General features: G+C 37.2%; 1 protein-coding gene across 1 annotated transcript; it reads right to left on the minus strand.

Annotated features, from left to right (window-relative positions):
* Nucleotides 1–5,005: 5,005 nt before the first annotated feature.
* On the minus strand, nt 5,006–12,096 carry LOC123530034 (NADH dehydrogenase [ubiquinone] 1 alpha subcomplex subunit 5-like). Its single transcript, XM_045310719.2, has 4 exons — nt 11,982–12,096; nt 7,346–7,387; nt 6,655–6,771; nt 5,006–5,275 (listed from the first exon to the last, which is right to left on the minus strand). The coding sequence occupies exons 1-4, from the start codon at nt 12,003–12,005 to the stop codon at nt 5,105–5,107; spliced, it is 354 nt and encodes a 117-aa protein (XP_045166654.1). The 5' UTR covers nt 12,006–12,096; the 3' UTR covers nt 5,006–5,104.
* Nucleotides 12,097–21,935: the final 9,839 nt, after the last annotated feature.

Consider the following 21,935-nt stretch of genomic DNA (forward strand, 5'->3'; position numbering starts at 1 on the left):
AAGAAGAATGTTCATTTTCTCTATTATTATCCCCACTGAAGGAGGGATATTGTTTTGTCCGTCTGTCCGAAATTGAAAATGGTTATAATTCAAAAAATATTTCAGAATCACCAAACCACATATTTATAAATTAGCACATGGCCTTTGCTCACATTTTAAATTAGTATTATCCCCCTTGACCTAGTAAAAGCAGAGTTTTTCCCCTTGATTAAGTAAAATAAAATTGAAAAGGCTTACATTTCAAAAAGTATTTTAGCTAGAATCACTAAACCTCAAGTAATTATTAATCAGCTCATGACCTTTGCTCACTCCTAGAATTATCCTCCTTGATCCAGTAAAAGCAGAGTTTTCCCCCCTTGATTTGGTGAAAAATAGGGATATTTTTACAGTATCTGTCGATGGAGTTATTGTACAGAAGTTGGAGTTTACTTTGAATATATGTAATAATAACAGAGATAGAGTGAAAGTGTATTTGATATATTAAGTTTAAAAGAGACATAATTCAAAACTTAGTCAGAATGTTAGTCTTGGTGATCTTTAGGTCAAGTTCGAATCTGGGTCATGTCTGGTCATATCGGAGAAAAAGCTATTTAACACTTTAGAGGCCACATTTATGACCATATCTTAATGAAACTTGGTCAGAATGTTAATCTTGTAATATTTGAATGGCACTTTTCTGCGTGCCAGTTCATTCATTTCATTATTACGGCTTGATGTTGCAAGATTCATGAATACAGGGCGAGGGTGACCGGTCCCTGTCTATAAGGGCCACGCCAACCTAAACAAATACATTAATGTGGCCTCTAAAGTGTTAACAAGCTTTTCCTTTGATTTGACCTAGTGACCTAGTTTTTGATCCCACCTGACCCAGATTTGAACTTGACTTATAGATCATCAAGATTAACATTCTAACCAAGTTTCATGAAGATACAGTCATAAATCTGGCTTCTACAGTGTTAACAAGCTTTTCCTTTGATTTGACCTGGTGACCTAGTTTTTGACCCTGGATGACCCAATATCGAACTCGTCCAAGACTTTATTTAGGGTAACATTCTGACCAAGTTTCATTAAGATTGGGCCCAAATTGTGACCTCTAGAGTGTTAACAAGCTTTTCCTTTGATTTGACTTGGTGATCTGGTTTTTGACTGTAGATGACCAAATATCGAACTGGTCCAAGATCTTATTGAAGGTAACATTCTGACCAAGTTTCATTAAGACTGGGCCAAAAATGTGACCTCTAGAGTGTTAACAAGCTTTTCCTTCAATTTGACCTGGTGACCTAGTTTTTGACCCCAGATGACCCAGTATCGAACCCGTCCAAGATTTTATTGAGGGTAACATTCTGACCAAGTTTCATTAAGACTGGGCCATAATTGTGACCTCTAGGATGTTAACAAGCTTTTCCTTTGATTTGACCTGGTGACCTAGTTTTTGACCCAAGATTTTATTGAGGAAAACATTCTGACCAAGTTTCATTAAGTTTGGGCCAAAATTGTGACCTCTAGAGTGTTAACAGTCAAATTGTTGAGAAGGACCATGGACACAGGGCGATCACTAAAGCTCACCTTTGAGCACTTCTTTCTCAGGTGAGCTAAAAAGGGGGAATAATCCATGAAACATTGGTGTCACAGTTATGCACCTTGTGTCATATGATGTGGGTGATGATGTTGAACAATTATTTTAAGTATGAATCAAATCCATTCAGTAATAACAGAGATAGAGTGAAAGTGCATCAAAATTTTAACCTGAAATTCTAAGTAAAAAGGGGAAATAATTCATTAAAATTTGTGCCAGAGTTATGCACCTTGTGTCATATGATGTGGGTGATGATGTTGAACAATTATTTTAAATTTGAATCAAATTCATTCACTAATAACAGAGATAGAGTGAAAGTGCATCAAAACTTTAACCTGAAAATCTAAGTGAAAAGGGGGGATAAATCATGAAATATTGGTGCAGGAGTTATGGCCCTTATGTCAGATGATGTGGGTGATGATAAGGAATAACTATTTTAAGTTTTAATCAAATCCATCAAGTAATAACAGAGATATGATGAAAAAAGAGAAAGTGTAAAAAAAAACTTTAACCAAGGTGGGGACATGGAAAGACGCCGACGCCGGGTCGAGCAGGATAGCTCTCCTTATACTTTGTATAGTCGAGCTAAAAATGGGTGTAATTTATTAAATATTGACATAAGAATTATAGCCATTATGTTGTTTGATGAGAGCATAATGAATGAAATATTGGTGCCAGAGTTATGGAACTTGTGTGGTATGGAAGGGGTGATGATGTGAAACAATTTTTGTAAGTCTGAATCAAATCCATATAGAATTAGGTGTTTTTGTCACAAAAACATGTCTCCCCTATGTATACCTTTAGCTCTGGTGGTCATTATGTGCAGAGAAGCGGAACATGTCGGCGATATGCACAACTAGGCTTGGTACTGATCACTCCTGTGAAGATTCATCGAAATTCGGCCAGCAGCTTGACTTGTGAAAGCCAGACAAGCTTAATGCTGACAGACAGATGGACAGGCAGACGGCAAAGACAAAAACAAGGAGCTGCGTTCAATAAACGCTTGATCCCCCCGGTGGCATCCTTGTCGATAGATTTTCCAAAACGAGGTCAAGGTCATGGTCAAACTGAGGTCAGGTGATGTTTGAAGATTGAGGAATGGTCAAAGGTTACATCTGTATTAGTATCAATTCATTCTTGTAAGCGGTATTGATGCTGGACAAAACGGTCCCATTTGGTTAACCAAGAGATGGCCCATACAAAGCAACCTAAGTCCATAACAAGGTCAAGGTCAAACTGAGGTCAGGTGATGTCTGAAGATGAGGAATGGTCACAGGTTATATCTGCATTAGTATCAAGCCATTTTAGTAAGGGGTATTGATGCTAGACGCAACGGTCCAATTTGGTTAACCTCATACGGACGGACAGACAAATGGACTGACAGGACAATCACTATATGCCTCCCGCATCAGTAGATGTCGGGGGCATAACAATATGGGGGAGACATAAATATTAAGAACAGTAAAGTGAAAATGCATCAAAATTTACCAAAATTTCTAAGTAAAACGGGGATATAATACATGAAATATTTGCATGAGAGTTACTGCCCCTGTATCATGTGATGTGGGTGATGATTAGGAACAACTAGTTCAAATTTGAATCAAATCCATTCAGTAATAACAGAGATAGATTGAGAGTGCATCAAAACTCTGACCTGAAATTCCAAGTAAAATAGGGGCATAATTCATGGTGCCAGAGTTATGGCCCTTGCATTATATGATATTGGTGATGATGAGTATAGTTATTTTAAGTTTGAAGCAGATTCATAAAGTAATTACAGAGATGAAGGCTAAGTGAAAATGCATCAAAACTTTAACCAAAGTGTGGATGCTGAACAGATGCCGACACTGGGTCCAGGCTAGTACCCATGGGTTGTTGTAAAACAAGAGGACCATGTTGGTACTGAATCGCTCACCTCTTCCCACATGACCCAGTTTTGAGTATGACGTCATTATTTGACATAGTGACCTAGTTTTTAAGCTCATGTGACCCAGTTTTGAACTTGACCTTGATATTATCAAGATAAAAATTCTGACCAACTTTCATAAAGATCCATTGAAAAATATGGTCTCTACAGAGGTCACAAGGTTTTTCTATTATTTGACCTATTGACATAGTTTTCAAAGGTACGTGACCCTGTTTTGAACTTTATCTAGATATCATCAAGGTGAACATTCTCACTAATTTTCATGAAAATCTCATGAAAAATATGGCCTCTAGAGAGGTCACAAGCTTTTTCTATTTTTATACCTACTGGCCTAGTTTTTGATTGCATGTGACCCAGTTTTGAAACTGACCTAGATATGATCAAGGTGAACATTCAGATCAATTTTCATGAAGATCCATTGAAAAATATGGCCTCTAGAGAGGTCAAAAGATTTTAATAATTTTAGACCTACTAACCTAGTTTTTGACCGCAGCTGACCCAGTTTCAAATTTGACCTAGATATCATCAAGATGAACATTCAGACCAACTTCCATACAGATCCCATGAAAAGTATGGCCTCTAGAGAGGTCACAAGGTTTTTTTATTATTTGACCTACTGACCTAGTTTTTTAAGGCACGTGACCCAGTTTCAAACTTGACCTAGATATCATCAAGGTGAACATTCTGACCAATTTTAATGGAAATCCATTTACAAGTATGGCCTCTAGAGAGGTAACAAGGTTTTTCTATTTTTAGACCTGCTGACCTAGTTTTTGTCCGCACATGACCCTGTTTCGAACTTGACCTAGATATCATCAAGATGAACATTCAGACCAACTTTTATACAGATCCCATGAAAAATATGGTCTTTAGAGAGGTCACAAGGTTTTTCTATTATTTGACCTACTGACCTAGTTTTTGGCGGCACGTGACCCAGTCTCGAACTTGATCTAGATATCATCAAGGTGAACATTCTTACCAATTTTCATGAAGATCTTGTGAAATATATGGCCTCTAGAGAGGTCACAAGGTTTTTCTATTTTTAGACCTACTGACCTAGTTTTTGACGGCACGTGACCCAGTTTCGAACTTGATCTAGATATCATCAAGGTGAACATTCTGACCAATTTTCATGAAGATCTTGTGAAATATATGGCCTTTAGAGAGGTTACAAGGTTTTTCTATTTTTAGACCTACTGACCTAGTTTTTGAAGGCACGTGACCCAGTTTCGAACTTGACCTAGATATCATCAAGATGAACATTCTGGCCAACTTTCATAAAGATCCAATGAAAAATGTGACCTCTAGAGTGGTCACAAGCAAAAGTTTACGGACGCACGCACGGACGACGGACACTGCGTGATCACAAAAGCTCACCTTGTCACTTTGTGACAGGTGAGCTACAAAACTTTAACCAACGTGGATGCTGACTCCAACTCCCAGGCAAGAGAAACAGCCCTCCTTATTCTTTGAATAGTCAAAGTATTAGAAAACTGGTTAAATTATGTTTCTTCAATAACATTTATTTTGTAAGTTTCTTTACATCTTCGTATACACTCAGATATCAATTCAAAAAGAGCTAAGTTAAATAAAGCAGTCCATTAATTAGGTGGCCACTGAAACTGATTTTTTGGTGGCTGCGCAATCAGAGGTTCCCATGGTTTAAACTGTAACATATTTCTGGCCAAGTGAAGTTCTCTTTCTGCCTGTCTTATCACCTCCTCAATTTTTCCATTGTTGATCTTCCTTTCTAAAGTATTTAGGTCACTTTCCTGAAAGACAAAATAGAGTGGACTTACACAGAATGGAGGCTGATATGACTGTTCTTTGATAGGCAAAATCCTGCTAACTGAAATTGTCTATCACAATATCAGAAGTTTTAAAACATAGCAAAATATGTAATACTTTTCCATAGATGAGATGATTGAGAAGTGCAGTCAAGACAACTGTGGGTATCTGAAGATGGAATTTCTTTAAAATGAAAGTGACTAGAGATTTATCTTGAATTCTGATGAAGTAATAAGTTCTTGTTGTTATACAGCATTACTACTATATTTACCCATCTATAAGACGATATTCCTATAAGACTGGTTCCTTTAAATAATTCAAAATCGGCTTTTTGCTGCCATCACTCTTTTATAAAAACTTTTAATAGTCAATGATACTGAATCACTCATTAGACGAGTCAACATATTTGGTCTTGTTTTAAGGAGAAAAACCATGTCTTACTGGGGAGTAAATACAGTACTGACCATTTTTAAGTATATGCTATCACAAGTGTTTGAAGTTCAATCAATAAAAATATATACAGGTAGGTGTGAGTGTGTGTTCGGGTTTTACGTCTTTTTCAACAATGTTTCAGTCATATAAATGACGGTGTCTACTTGTAGCAGTGTGCACAATGCCCAACTTTATAGTGCTGCCTCACTGGAATATCATGCTGTAGACACGTGACATGATATCCCACCCAGTCACATTATACTGACACCGGGCTGACCAGTCCTAGCACTATCCTCTTAATGCTTAGCACCAAGCGAGGAAGCTATTAGTACCATTTTTTTACGTCTTCGGTATGACGCGGCCAGGGATCGAACCCGCTACCACCCGCACTGGAAGCGGGTGCTCTACCACTAGGCTATTGAAGCGGTGTACAGTTTAGGTATCTTAGTGGTTGGGATATGATAATACAGTTGAAAATCATTACCTCGAATTCCATGAGATCAGGCATTTTAGTTCAAGAGAAATGAAATTCGACTTAAAATGATATTTTGTGCTCATGTTTTCAAGACGGGACTTGAAAATACCTTCAAGAAGGCCAGAATATTAAGATATGCAAGTTCGAGATATTGAGTCTCAACTGTATATATTATTTATTGATAGAGCTTCAAGCTCCTGTGATGAAATCATCAGTTTTAGTTGTGCTATCAAATAAGGTTGGAGCAGTGGTCTAGTGGTTAAGGTGTCGGCCGCTCAACCAGGAGGTCATGTGTCCCGTTGGGGCCATGACCATGCCTTCTCATATGACACCTGTACCGGTTTTTTCAAGGAAGCAGGTTCTAGAGTGATTCAGATAAGCTTTAAGCTTTCATCACATTCGAGCTAAAATAATTAAGTATAAACTAATATCGAATAAAGATTTTATTCCACTTACTGTCTGCACCAGCTGTAATCGGTTTTTAACAATAGCATGTGTGTTCACCCTGTATCCAGCATCAGATGGCATTTTACTCAGCACTCGAAGGGTACGTTCATACAGATTAACAAGTTTCTGTAGAAGTAAAACAATATAAATAATATAACCATCTAAAATTAGACTAAATAGACTTACACAATTATTAAGATTGAAAACTGGGCATTTTGGACCGATTACCAGTACAAATTTTGTGGCTTTTTGTAAACACTCATATGCCAGTACAACACAGAATTTAAAACTTTGTTGAAACATTGGTTTTAAATTATATAAATGTATTTAACTTTTCCTGTCAGGTAATATCATGGTGCCAAATATATGTGTGAAGTTTGAAAGGATTAGGTCTAGTAGTTTTAGAGAAACCTGCTTACATGCAAAACGTATATGATGTGGACACCGACAGTCACACTGACGAAATGGTTACACAATAGTTCTACTGTCTGAAAATTTTCAAATAGGCAAGCTAAAAATGCTGATTAATTCATTTAACTATCATTACTCATAACTGAAAATATGTTCCATCACACAGTAATCTCAATTACATGAGAAGAAGTTATTAACTAACTAATTGTCATTACTTTATTAATAATCCTAGGTCTGATTTTGATAATGGTACTGTGTCAGTAACTTTTCTAATTCATTCCTTCCTTACCTTATGTGGCTCCTCTGCAGCTTTCAAGCCAGTCAGGCCAGTCTGAAATACACAAAATGTTCTTTGTAAAACAATCATCTTTTATATGCCTGTTGCCACTTTTATCAAACTGGCATTTGTAGTTGACCATAGCTCATTTAATTTGTACTAGGACTCGATTTTGATAAAAGGCTCCCTGTGGTAAATTTTTCTCTTTGTCTTTTATACTGAAAATGATTGGCCTAATTTTCCCTAAAAAGGCAAAGGGGAACTTCAGTAGAAGCTTGTGAGTGATCGATAAAATCTGTATTTTATCAAAAGTGAAGGGTAGATCCTGCAAGCAAGTTTTTGGAAGTGTCTAGCCATCTGGTAACTGGACATTTAGCCTGTACTCTGGCCTTCTAGCCTGTCCTCTAGGGTTTTCCTGTGCACTCTGTGCATCTTGTGATCAGTTTGTTTATGAATTAAGTATTTTTCTATAAAAGTATTGTACTTTACATAATAAGTTGCAAACTACATCTGATCAATATTTGTGTTAAAAATGGAAGTGTGACCAATTTAATAATGTCAAAATGATTATAACAAACAAGAGGACCATGATGGTCCTGAAACGCTCACCTCTTCCCACATGACCCAGTTTCAAGTATGACGTCGTTTTTTCTATTATTTGACATAGTGACCTAGTTTTTGAGCTCATGTGACCCAGTTTTGAACTTGACCTAGATATTATCAAGATAAAAATTCTGACCAATTTTCATGAAGATCCATTGAAAAATATGGTCTCTAGAGAGGTCACAAGGTTTTTCTATTATTTGACCTATTGACCTAGTTTTAGAAGGTACGTGACCCTGTTTTGAACTTTACCTAGATATCATCAAGGTGAACATTCTCACTAATTTTCATGAAGATCTCATGAAAAATATGGCCTCTAGAGAGGTCACAAGGTTTTTCTATTTTTATACCTACTGGCCTAGTTTTTGATTGCACGTGACCCAGTTTCGAAACTGACTAGATATCATCAAGGTGAACATTCAGATCAATTTTCATGAAGATCCATTGAAAAATATGGCCTCTAGAGAGGTCAAAAGATTTTAATAATTTTAGACCTACTGACCTAGTTTTTGACCGCAGTTGACCCAGTTTCAAACTTGACCTAGATATCATCATGATGAACATTCAGACCAATTTTCATACAGATCCCATGAAAAGTATGGCCTCTAGAGAGGTCACAAGGTTTTTTTATTATTTGACCTACTGACTTAGTTTTTAAGGCACATGACCCAGTTTCAAACTTGACCTAGATATCATCAAGGTGAACATTCTGACCAATTTTTATGGAGATCCATTCATAAGTATGGCCTCTAGAGAAGTCACAAGGTTTTTCTATTTTTAGACCTACTGACCTAGTTTTTGACCGCACATGACCCTGTTTCAAACTTGACCTAGATATCATCAAGATGAACATTCAGACCAATTTTCATACAGATCCCATGAAAAATATGGCCTTTAGAGAGGTCACAATGTTTTTCTATTATTTGACCTACTGACCTAGTTTTTGATGGCACATGACCCAGTTTTGAACTTGACCTAGATATCATCAAGATGAACATTCAGACCAACTTTCATACGGATCCCATGAAAAATATGGCCTCCAGAGAGGTCACAAGCCAGGTTTTTCTATTATTTGACCTACTGACCTAGTTTTTGAAGGCACGTGACCCACTTCGAACTTGACCTAGATATCATCAAGGTGAACATTCTGACCAATTTTCATGAAGATCTCATGAAATATATGGCCTCTAGAGAGGTCACAAGGTTTTTCTATTTTTAGACCTACTGACCTAGTTTTTGACCGCAAGTGACCCAGTTTCAAACCTAACCTAGATATCGTCAAGATGAACATTCAGACCAACTTTCATACAGATCCCATGAAAAATATGGCCTTTAGAGAGGTCACAAGGTTTTTCTATTATTTGACCTACTGACCTAGTTTTTGATGGCACGTGACCCAGTTTCAAACTTGACCTAGATATCATCAAGGTGAAAGTTCTGACCAATTTTCATGAAGATCTTGTGAAATATATGGCCTCTAGAGAGGTCACAAGGTTTTTCTATTTTTAGACCTACTGACCTAGTTTTTGAAGGCACGTGACCCAGTTTCAAACTTGACCTAGATATCATCAAGATGAACATTCTGATGAATTTCCATGAAGATCTTGTGAAATATATGGCCTCTAGAGAGGTCACAAGGTTTTTCTATTTTTAGAACTACTGACCTAGTTTTTTATGGCACGTGACCCAGTTTCGAACTTGACCTAGATATCATCAAGGTAAACATTTTGACCAATTTTCATGAAGATCTTTGAAATATATGGCCTCTAGAGAGGTCACAAGGTTTTTCTATTTTTAGACCTACTGACCTAGTTTTTGAAGGCATGTGACCCAGTTTCGAACTTGACCTAGATATCATCAAGATGAACATTCTGACCAACTTTCATAAAGATCCCATGAAAAATGTGACCTCTAGAGTGGTCACAAGCAAAAGTTTACAGACACACGCACGGACGCACGACGGACACCGCACGATCACAAAAGCTCACCTTGTCACTTTGTGACAGGTGAGCTAAAAAAATAATTTACCAAGGTTTAAAAGCATGTCCTGCAAATTGAATACTTTAACATAATTGACACTTTAGTAAATATTCATAGATACTGTAGTTAAAAACATTTTTATGAATTCTTATCTTTACTTCCATTTTTACTCTTTCAAACAGTTTGAGTTCAGTCTTGTATTTGTTAACAGGTTAACACTGCTATCTTTAGCAAACAAAAGTGGTAAATTCAATTAATTCAATACACTGTTCATAAACAAATTTTTTATGAGACACCTAGAAAAGCCTTCCTTGACAGGCCAATGTGTCCACTTATAATTCATCTAAACACTTTTCTGATGGCTAGACATTTCCCAAGTGTTTACTCTAATATATTGTACTGAAGGCTTGTCAAGTCATTTGCAGAATGTACAATGAGAATAATATGTTTAAAATTGATGGCTACAGCTAAGTCAGTGGGGCCTTGCACCCTGGCACTGCTATGGTAGATACTTTGTTCTGCTTAGCTTAAAGGAAGTGGCTATTTGTAAGGTCCCATAGGAATAGCCTCTCTGGCTGTTTGTACGGCTCTCCCATACAAACAGTGAAATAGCCTACAGACCTGTGGCTATTCGTACGGCAGTTTTGTATCACATTGCACTGAAGTCATTCAACTCTATCCAGTTGAATAGCTGTATTCAACTACATCACGGCCATACCTTGCGGAGGCGCTTTCAATTGTGGCCCATAAAATACAAGTATGAAATATTTCTTTCGTATGAATAATGAAGTAAGATAATACATAAGATACGGATAGATAAGATTATACGTTATAACTGTAATATTATAAAATTTAATGTGCTCTGCTTTTAAAAAAAAAATACTTTTTTTGCAGAATGCATCTTTAAATATTCAAACCATGATGTGAACTCCAATAAATGACATCTTTATTATTCACACCATGATTAATCTATTACAATCATTAATTTTCTTCATCTATACATATAAATCATACGATGACAATAATATAGGAGAGATCCTGTTTGTATACAAATCCGCTGTATGTTCTATTTTTAGAATTGATAAGAGTTAAGACAGTGATCAGGTGGGCAGACAACAATCCTCCATGTTTTTTGTAAAAAGTGAAGTTTTTCTAATGACCTAAATCTTAAAATAAATTAGCTATTATGTCAATAATTTTTTTATCAATGGAACAAGCAATTTATTGGTTACTTTTAGTTATTATCTCAAAATAAAACGGATTAATTATGAACGCTTAACTTACAGCATTTTTCTAAAAGTTTTGAACATCTATGCCACTATTAAAATCATACGTCATTTAAAACATTTATTCTGTATCTGTATTGATACTAGAAATTATCTCACTAATGAGCAAAAATTATCGAGAGTATGTGTGCGCTTGATGTAAGATGTTAATCGCGCGATGGTTTGAGGCACAAATGAGTTTTTGTATATGTCTGTATTATATGTCACATGTCTGACTGATTTAGAATTTGATTTTCGTTGTTGCCGTGGGTTATATTCCAGGAAATCATCAGTGGGGACGGCCACCAGGTCGTAGACGATCTTATGTAGGAATGCCAGGCGCTGGTCTCGTCGGCGCTCCTTTAAGGGCTTCCACTTCAGGTCACGAATCATGATAGAAACACTACTTTTGCGCCTATAATCATTAGAAACGAAACGCGCTGCACGCCTTTGTACACCCTCAAGCTTGTTTATGTCTTTCTGGAGGTGGGGGTCCCAGACAACACTTGCATAATCTAACACAGATCGAACTAAGGAAAATTTATTAATTTAAAAAAGATATTTGAATACGAAAATATGAAAATTGTAAGTATTTCAAAACTTTTAAATTTTGAAAATCCATAAATGAGTGAAAAATACAAGTAGAATACTGTAGACATTTCCGGTCTACATTTCTGTCCGAGTACTAAGCATCCAGCTAAACTCGCATAAATGCGACAATTTAATGCCATAACAAAAAACTGTCATTTCTGTAAATGAAACCTAATTGATCTAATCACAAAATGCATTTTGCAACTTACCAATCTTCTTGCCGCGCCCGACATGCCCCAAAATACTCAAGGACGTTTTTGAGAAAAAAATAACTGCGGCTTGAATAAACTCCGTGCATTTCCGTACACGCAATACTAAGTGCAATCAGAAGAATATTTTATAAAGTACAATACAGTGTGACAACAGCCAGTCCATTTGACTAATAAATAAGTTATTAATACATCACTTGATCAATGACTAGATAAATAAAGAATGGAAAATAAATCAAAGGTAACTTAAACATTATAATAACAAGATGGCCACAGTGGTCAATACTGGATATATCGCATGTCGCCCTATATATAACAAGGGCGGTTGGAGCATCAAGTCGCTGGCTGGTGGTGCTGTCGCTGCTTCCTCGTGGTGGAGATGGTGTGTCCCTCCCCACCCGCACCGCACGTTGAGCGTAGGGATAGGGAAGCTCGGGGGCTTCTCTGCATGTCATCTATCTGCAGGCCGTCACCAAGAAGGTCTATGTCTATGTTTATGTCTATGTTATACTGCTTAACAATCGTTATCGATTATAACTAGCAGGCGCTTTGTCAGGTATAGCTGTTAAGAATAATAAGAATACAGAGATTATGTGCATCTCAAAGATAAAGTAAAAGAACTATCTTACAGGTCAGGTTAAAAAGTAAAAGCAGGAAGTTGAATTAGAACTGATAGAAAGGTGGTAGCTGCCCAGCAAATACTTCTAAGCTGGGACTAGCTTGCAAAGACACAGGGAGACTGTTCCACAGACGTATGTTTCTGGGGGAAAAGGAGTTTGCATGATAATGTGTCTTTGAATACGGTATCAAGTAGTTCAAGTTTCTAGTAGGTCTAAGGTGACTGTGGTCAACAAAAACAAGGTGTTGTTGGATCTTGTATAACATAGTAACTGAGCTGATCTTACGGCGTTCTAGGGTTTGCCAGTTTAGTTCACTTATCATTTTGGAGACACTACTGGTGTAATTGTAGTCATTATAGACATATCTTGCTGCAGATCTTTGAACTTGCTCAATTTTATGGGTTAGGTATTTTTGCCATGGATGCCATATGATGGAACAGTACTCTAACTGGGGTCTAACATAGGTTTTATATGCAACCTCTTTGACTCTTTTATTTGGGGTGTTGACATTACGTTTGAGGTATCTTAGGGAATTTTTTGCTTTGGATGTTACATTATTGATATGATTGGTCCATGATAGGTCTTTACTAATGGTTACGCCTAAATATTTGGCAGAATCAGCCGATTTTAACTCAATGTCATGCAGCTTATAAGGGAATATTACAGGGTTTCTTTTGCGACTGATTCTTAGGACTTCGCACTTATCTGGATTAAATTCCATGGACCAATCAGACTCTCAGGTTTCGAGACTGAAAAGGTCTTGCTGTAGGGTTTGGGCATCACTGTTTGATTTGACCGTAACATAGACTATTGTATCATCTGCGAACAGCCTCACCTTGCCTTTAACACTTTCAGGCAGATCATTTATGTACGAAAGGAAGAGGCAAGGTCCGGGGACCGAGCCTTGTGGGACACCAGAGAGGACGGGGAGATTGTCTGAATTGTGACCTTCGACGACAACCTGCTGAGTGCGACCCTGATGGAAGGACTTGACCCAAGAAGTGACCTGTGGATTGACACCTAGTCTTTGTAACTTGTGGACTAGTTTGTGATGATCTACCTTATCGAAAGCTTTGCTGAAGTCCATGACTATGATATCTGTTTGTTGACCTTGTTCTAAGCTATCACTGACTTCTTGGGAAAAACTTATTAGCTGGGTTTCACAGCTGTGTTTTGACCTGAAACCATGTTGGTAGGGACTGAGAATGTTAAACTGATCATAGAAGGACATGATGTTTGAAACAAGGATGTGTTCCATTAACTTTGATGCAATACATGTGAGGGATATGGGGCGATAATTAGAGGGTTTACACTTATGGCCTTTTTTATATGCAGGGGCAATGACTGCATGCCTACAATAATTGGGGACAATACCAGTATTGAGGGAGATTTGGAATATATAGGTAAGGACAGGGGCTATTTCTAAGTACAGTTCCTTCGATAACCTAGGTGGCAGTTCATCTGGGCCAGAGGCTTTACTTGGATCCTGGTTTTTAAGGAGCTTTTCTACACCTTCCTGGGATATGCTGACCTTGGGCATGACTGGTTTATTTACAGAGGTTAGCAGTTGTTTGCATGACTGGGCGAGGCTTAGGGGCTGAAGCCGTGAGAAAACTGACTCAAATTGCCGATTGAGTTTGTTTGCTTTTGCTGTCGGATCGACAAATGTTTGACCTTCACTTTTAAGAGGAGCAACACCACTATTTTCTGTCCTATTCGATTTGACAAATGAGTAAAACTTTTTGTTTTGACCTGGTTTGGAGTCGGCAGTGCAGATTATGGTGTCTAAATACTGCCAGTAGCTATTCCTAATATCTTTTTGTATTTTCCCTTTAAACATTTATATTCTTTGACCAGTTTTTCAGAGTGGGAGTGGGAATTTGACCTTTGTATTTTGGAAAACAGACGGTCCCGTTTCCTTATTTGCCTAATGATGGCAGGAGTAACCCATGGGAGATCACGACGGACTTAAGTACATCTAGTTGGGATGTGGATAGAGCTAAGGCGGTTTAGCTCATCCTTAAATAATGACCAAGCAGTGTTTGGATCAGTGTGATTTGCTGCAAGAAACTGCTTTCAAAACATTTCAAAGTCTTGTTTAAGGCCATTTCAGTTTGCTTTCTTGTAGCATTTCATTTTTCTGACCTGTTGTATAGGGCGGCCTCTATTAACCTTTATCTCGTGAAAAACAATGTCGTGATCTGAAGAACCTAGGGGAGGGGGGTAAAGTAGTGGTGTTATGGACTTGAGAGGGCATGTTTGTGAGGAAAAGATCCAAGATATTATTTCCTCTAGTAGGGATTGTGACCATTTGCTGGAAATTGAAATTAACTATATTTTCAAGAAAGGAGGTATACAAGTTACGGTACCTACAGTTTTCAGAGATGGATTCTGATGTCCAGTCAACACCAGGCATGTTAAAATCACCAAGGACCCAGATAGAACTGTTTTTGGGGATATTCTGGATGGTTGACCAAAGTTCACTTAAGGATGTTTCATCATCTTCCTTAGGTTTGTAATAGGAAGAGATGTATATATCTTTAATACCTTTGAGAGACAGTTTGGCCCAGACTGAAATGCATTTTGACCCGAGTTGAGGCTGTTCTGAGCTGACAAGGGAGCGAGAGATGGCTAAGAGGGTACCACCCCCTTGGCCCTCTGTCCTGTCATCTCTAAATATTTGAAAATTAAAGTGGTCTGGAAGAATTTCTGAATTTCGAATTTCTGGTTTGAGCTAAGTTTCGGTCATGCATATAATATCCGGCTTAACCTGAGAAATAACCTGATGTAGATCAGGGGTTTTGTTTTTGATGGAACGGCAGTTAATATTTATAACAGAGAGACGCTATGCAGGATTTAATTTAGGAGGTCTGGGAGTCTTGACCTTTTGCTTAGTATTTGGGGTAGATGTGGCAATTGGTCTAGATTTTGGACTGAGTGTGAATCTTACCTGATCGGGTATTTGACTATTTACGTTCATATCTTGGGTGTCATCTCTAGTTAGAGATTCTAGGGGTAGCTTCTTTCACACAAAACGGTCCCTTATAGGACCACTCCCGCCGACTTCAGTCAGGACACTGACAAACAAAGGCCAATATAATTATGACCTATATACATTAATGCCCTGTGCCTTCTCGAGACGTGCATTCACCGACGGGTCGGAGAAGTAAATTCACTGTCATCCGTCTACTATTCATACGCTAGTAAAATTGCGCTTTGATTGGCGCTATTTATAGAACTTGTTTCTGATTGGTCCAAATTCGTACATAGCTTTTTTACCAACGAGTACTTGCTCTAACAAATAGTTGGTTCCCTTTTACTATTGTATAGGTTATATAGCAGTAATTAGGTAAAATGTGCTTCCGTGGTGTAGTCGAAGAAAGTCCCTATTTTAATGCTATTAGATATATATTTTATTTTGATGTTGGTAGATGGATGAGACTGTAATAAATTCTAATACTTGAATATTCATCCTTGCTTTTTTCACTTTCTCCAACACCCCCATCGTTTACGTTTGCCCTAACCTTACTCGAGTTGAAATAGTAGATTGGATATTTTGCTTCCAAGTGCTTATTTCTGGGACGGACATCCCCCACTAATATTTTTGTCCCTATCTGATTGTTTAGGAACTTTGTAAAATATAATTATCGTATTGCAGGTAACAATACCTTTGTTTCTTACATTTTTGTGGTAGATAATTGCCAAACTATAATGTTTGAGTGCTAAGGATCGTGAGAGATGTTGCATATTCCATTACCTCTCATGAACAGACTCAGTCAAACGGAGTCTGTTATTATTTTGCATGGTTGCATTCTATGCTTCCAAAGGATATTTTCACAGATTTTATTAAAAACGCAATTTAAAAGAATATACAGTCAAACCTGTCTATAAAGACCACTGTTAGGAGAGCAAAAATGTGGTCTTTATTGGGAGGTGATCTTTATTCACAGATGAAAGTACACTGTAAATGTTAAAATGGGAAACAAAACATGTGGTCTTTAGAGCCAGGTGGTCTCTGTTCAGAGATGGTCTTTAACACAGGTTTGACTGTATGTTGTTATGAGCACAGTAATACGCTATTATTTACTAATAAGCTATTATTTACCTTTACACCTAAATGTAATTAACATATTCATCAAATTTTTATCAGTAAAACAGTTTCTTTTTTGGACTGAAAATTGCCGTAAACACAGTAATATCTACTGGCATATAGTACAAAAATAGGGGGGGGGGAAGCAAATGCAGTTCCAAAAATAAGCTCTGGGAGCATATATTTTATCTACCATTTCGACATTTCGACTGGGGGGAGGGGGGAGGGGGCAAAAATCCACTAGTCCATTTTTTATTGGGGGCAAATGTCCTAGGGGTAGGGCCTGCTTTATCTTTTCACTACAAGTTCTTTTTGTTGCCGTCCTATTTTGCCTGTGCTTGGGATGCTCTATGCTTCCGTGATATCTACCTTTACCCTTTTATTTTTATGCCCCCCTTCGAAGAAGGAGGGGTATATTGTTTTGGAGATGTCGGTCGGTAGGTCGGTCGGTCGGTCGGTCGGAATGTAGACCAATCTGTTTCCGGATGATAACTCAAGAACGCTTGTGCCTAGGATCATGAAAGTTGATAGAGAGATTGGTCATCACCAGTAGATGACCCCTATTGATTTTGAGGTCTGTATGTCAAAGGTCAAGGTCACAGCGACCCTGAATAGTAAAATGGTTTCCGGATGATAAGTCAAGAACACTTGGGCCTAGGATCATGAAAGTTGATAGGAAGGTTGGTAATGACCAGCAGATGACCCCTATTGATTTTGAGGTTAGTATGTTAAAGGTCAAGGTCAAAGTGACCCTGAACAGTAAAACGGTTTCCGGATGATAACTCAAGAACGCTTATGCCTAGGGTCACGAAAGTTAATAAGGAGGTTGGTCATGACCAGCAGATGACCCCCTATTGATTTTGAGGTCAGTATGTCAAAGGTCAAGGTCACAGTGACCAGGAACAGTGAAATGGTTTCCAGGCAATAACTCTAGAACGCTTGAGCCTAGTTTCAGGAAAATTGATAGTTAGGTTGGCCATGACCAGCAGATGACCCGTATTGATTTTGAGGTCATTAGGTCAAAGGTCAAGGTCACATTGGCCAGGAACAGTTAAAACGGTTTCTGATCTTCTTGTCCAAAACCATATGGCCTAGGGCTTTGATATTTGGTGTGTAGCAAACTCTAGTGGTCCTCTACCAAGATGGTTCAGATTATTTCCCTGGGGTCAAATATATGGCCCACCCCGGGGGTCACATGGTTTATTTAGACTTATATATATATATAGGAAAAAATTTGAAAAACCTCACGTGCAAAACAACAGGGCCTAGGGCTTTGATATTTTGTATATGACATCATCTAGTGGTCCTCTACTAAGATTATTCAAATTATTCCCCTAGGGTCAAATATGGCTCCGCCCTGGGGGTCACATGGTTTACATAGACTTATATAGGGAAAAACTTCTTGTCCAAACCACAAAGGCTATGACTTTGATATTTTGTAATGTAGCATCGTTTAGTGGTTCTCTACCAAGTTTGTTCAAATTATCCCTCTAGGGTAAAATATGGCCCCGCCCCAGGGGTCATATGGTTCATATAGACTTATATAGGGAAAAACGTATAACCTTCATGTCTATAACTTACATCATTCAAATTTGGACCACATGTATAGTTTTGAGTGGCAAGATGAACCTTGACATGAGTTGACCTTGGTCTTGACCTAGTGACCTACTTTCACGTTTCTGTAGCTACAGCCTTCAAATTTAGACCAATAGCATAGGTTTGTGTACCGAAAAAAACTTTGACCTTGTTATTGACCTAGGGACCTATTTTCACATTTTTGAAGGTACAGGCTTCAAATTTGGTCCACATGCATATTTTTTTGTTCCAAAATAAAATTTGACCTTGATTTTGACCTAGTGACCTACTTTCACATTTCTGTAGCTACAACTTTATTTGGACCACATACACATTGTTTCGTAACGAAATGAAATTTGACATTGATTTTGACCTTGAGCTAGTCTTGAAATTTGAAACATTCAAAAATGGCTCAGTGGATGGCGCCAAGATCACTCTGTAATCTCTTGTTAGGTTAATAGGTTAAAGGTCAAGGTCAGGTTAAACCAGAATGGTAGAACTTTTGTTTACAGTGAGCATATAATTTCTGTTCCTTGTGCAATTACTGAATTCATCAAGGGGGAGGGGGGGGGGGGGGGGGGGGGCTGCGCATTTCGTGTTCGACGAGCTCTTGTTTACAATAATATCTTTCCTTAAGCAAAGTATGTTTATGAAATTTAAACGTATGATGAAATGACAGTATCTTGGTAGGGCAACCAGGATAAAAGAAATCAAACCAGTTCTTTCCTAGCCAAAAATCTTATTAAGCACCTTTAAGTATTTGGAGTAAAGACCAACTAACCAAAATATAATGACATTCTCTGTGCAGCATGACATTACCGCGATGTAGGAAATCAAAACAACTACAAGAGTCTGTAATGTCTCAGTGAAATGTTATGACGCCCGCTAAGTTTATACGAGTATACATTTCTGTTCTTCAAAGAAACATTTTATATACTAATTGATTTTAGCTTGAAATGTTTAAGACGAAGGAATAATGACTGAGTGATATAGTAGCAACATACAATTCATTGTATATATCTGAAGAAGGTTTCGTGTGTACGGGCCCTCCGTAAGGATTTTAATTTACCCTACATACAAAACTTTTTTACCTATATAAGAATACAGTTCGGCAACAAATGGAGGTTTTAAATGGGGTCGTAGAAATTTAGCGGTGTGCCGTAACCATAGAAACGGCTACTGAAGCTGATAATCGCGGAAACTAAAAATCTTTCTTTTGTCATATTTCAAAAAGTAATAGTATTAGAAACTTGATTTTTTCATATTTTTGTTATGTTATGAATACCTATTGTTTGCAGTGATTATATTCTAAATATCTTATTAAATTTTTTAACTGTCATCAGCACGTTTAATTTTAGTTATTAGCACGTGCATTCAGTTCTGAAGAAATAAGGTGCCTCTTTTAATCAGAAAATGTTTTCTGAACTTGATTACAACTATGGCTGATTTTTGGCTGGAAAATGTTGTATAATACGCATTCAATTAAAATTCTAAAAATTTTGATACGTCAGTTTAACACCATTTCATATATCAATGCAGCGGATTGCATGTCATATACGTTATTCATTCGCTTCCTTTTTCAATACACATGGACAATGAAGTTAGGGAATAACTCGTTGAATCTCGGCTTGGAATATTTAACATATATAATTTGAAAAAAATGATTATCAAATTAATTATTGGAAACATGTGAATAAATTATGTTTTTTTGTGACATTGTTACCTGTCAGTATTGTATAGATACGCTTAACATATAATGCATGCATAAAATTGTCTCATTTTCGTTGATATTTTTACTATTACTGTTACGAATTCAAGTATTTTAGATTTCATACTTCTATCACTTTAATAATTAATCATATTACCGGACTTCTCTCCATAATTTGGCGGTACAATAATGGGAGTAAACTAGGCCTAGAGTAAAGACTTCTAGTGTGTGTAGAACGGCTCTACCAAGGTGATGCTAATGTACATGTTTATATGGAAACCTGGTGCGCCATGTTATTTGTCAATTGCTAAATATCAGATAACAATGCTAAATGCCAAACACCTTATGCAAAATGTTTTGAAAGCGAAATGACATTTATTAAGTACTATTGAAGGCTATGGAAAGCCGGTGTGCCATGCCCATTGCCAAATGCTAAATGACAAACATTTATTGCAAAATGCTATTTGCTATATGCTTAATATCAAATATTGCCTGTGAAATGGTACATTTGTGATTGTCAAACAATAAATGATAATTGTTAATTGCAAGTACGAAACAATAAATGCCAAGTACTTATTCAGATAAAGAGCTGAATATATCGGTGTATAAATGCACCCTGTAAATAGTCATTGGCCTTTGTAACATAACTTTGTCTCTATTAAAAATATTTCTTAACATTTTAGAGTGAAAGGTTTCGATCATGTCATCTCATAACCCTCAGAACATGTTATTGCTTCAAATCGGGCTGATAGAACTTCATATGTTTTAACGTGATTAAAAGTAACAGTCATTAGTGTAAGGGATACAGATTATTAACTCACAAAGTTAAAGCATTTGACGAGTAGTATTTGTCATTTGGCAATATTTATAGGCATTTAGCACAAAGGTTATGGCTTATGGCATTTGATATGTATTGAAGGCTGGTGCGCCAGAATATAGTCAAATGTTAAATGACAATTATTTAATGCAAAATGCCAATAACTTAGTGCTAAGCACCAAATACTTAATGCTAAATGCCAATCACTTAATGCAAAATGCCAAATGCTTTATATAAAATGCAACATACCAAATACGATATGCCCATGGAAGGTCAATGCGCAATGGTAACTGTAAAAATGTTAATGCAAAATGAAAAATGCTATTTGCGAACTGCTTAACTTCAAATATTGTCTTTCGAACGGTAATTGGCAATGATAAATGCTTTTTTGTTAAAACAATAAATGTCAAAATGCTCATTGCTAAGTTTCCATTGAAATAAAGTGCTGAATATATCAGTTATATAATCATTGCCCTTCGTTACATAACTTTTTTCTCTGTTACATATCTCAGTCTATTATATAATAAACATTTTACAGCAAAATGTTTCGGTTCCATGTCCCTTTAACATCTGCAACGTTATTGCTTTAAATTGGACAGGCAGCACATTTATTTTGTTTTTTCCAAATGAGTAGAAGTTACATTCATTAGTAGAAGAGATAAAGATCACAAAGATTGATAATTTGAGAACTACCATATATCATTTGACAAAAAAAAGTGTTTTTATCTTCTTCTTCTTCTCGTTCGCAACTACATTGTCAGACCAGTAGCCTTGACGAAACGTATGGTTTGCCGCAGATCTCAATGACTCCATACAGTTTCTGGTGCATTGAGGTATCTATCGGCCAAGAAGCAGCTCCCTCGTGGTCATGCCTTTTTACATCTCCGAAGTATATGCTCCGCAATCTGATCTTCCTCACCATATAAACAAGTTGGCGATGGTGCCAGTCTGTATTCCTTGTACATGTGAGCATTGAGCTTGTTGTGCCCCGATCGAAGCCTGACCAACATCACTTGTTCAAGGAGATGAAAAGCATCTTTCTCTATCCTTGGTCTCGTTAGTGTCTTGATGGTGACTTTCTTCTTGTAACTCACAGGTTTTGTTGGTTGTTCTGACTGAGCTTCTAGCTTAGCAAGTTTGTCTG

The sequence above is a fragment of the Mercenaria mercenaria genome, chromosome 13 (genome assembly GCF_021730395.1).
Source record: "Mercenaria mercenaria strain notata chromosome 13, MADL_Memer_1, whole genome shotgun sequence".
In the NCBI taxonomy this organism is placed as follows: domain Eukaryota; kingdom Metazoa; phylum Mollusca; class Bivalvia; order Venerida; family Veneridae; genus Mercenaria; species Mercenaria mercenaria.

What these genes read in the sequence shown, in the direction of transcription:
- LOC123530034 (XM_045310719.2), bottom strand. Translation starts at nt 12,005, where the DNA reads ATGTCGGGCGCGGCAAGAAGATTG. An exon ending in CGGGCGCGGCAAGAAGATTG is followed by an intron (nt 7,388 to 11,981) that starts GTAAGTTGCAAA and finishes TGTGTATTTCAG; the next exon opens with ACTGGCCTGACTGGCTTGAA. An exon ending in GATTACAGCTGGTGCAGACA is followed by an intron (nt 5,276 to 6,654) that starts GTAAGTGGAATA and finishes TTTGTCTTTCAG; the next exon opens with GAAAGTGACCTAAATACTTT.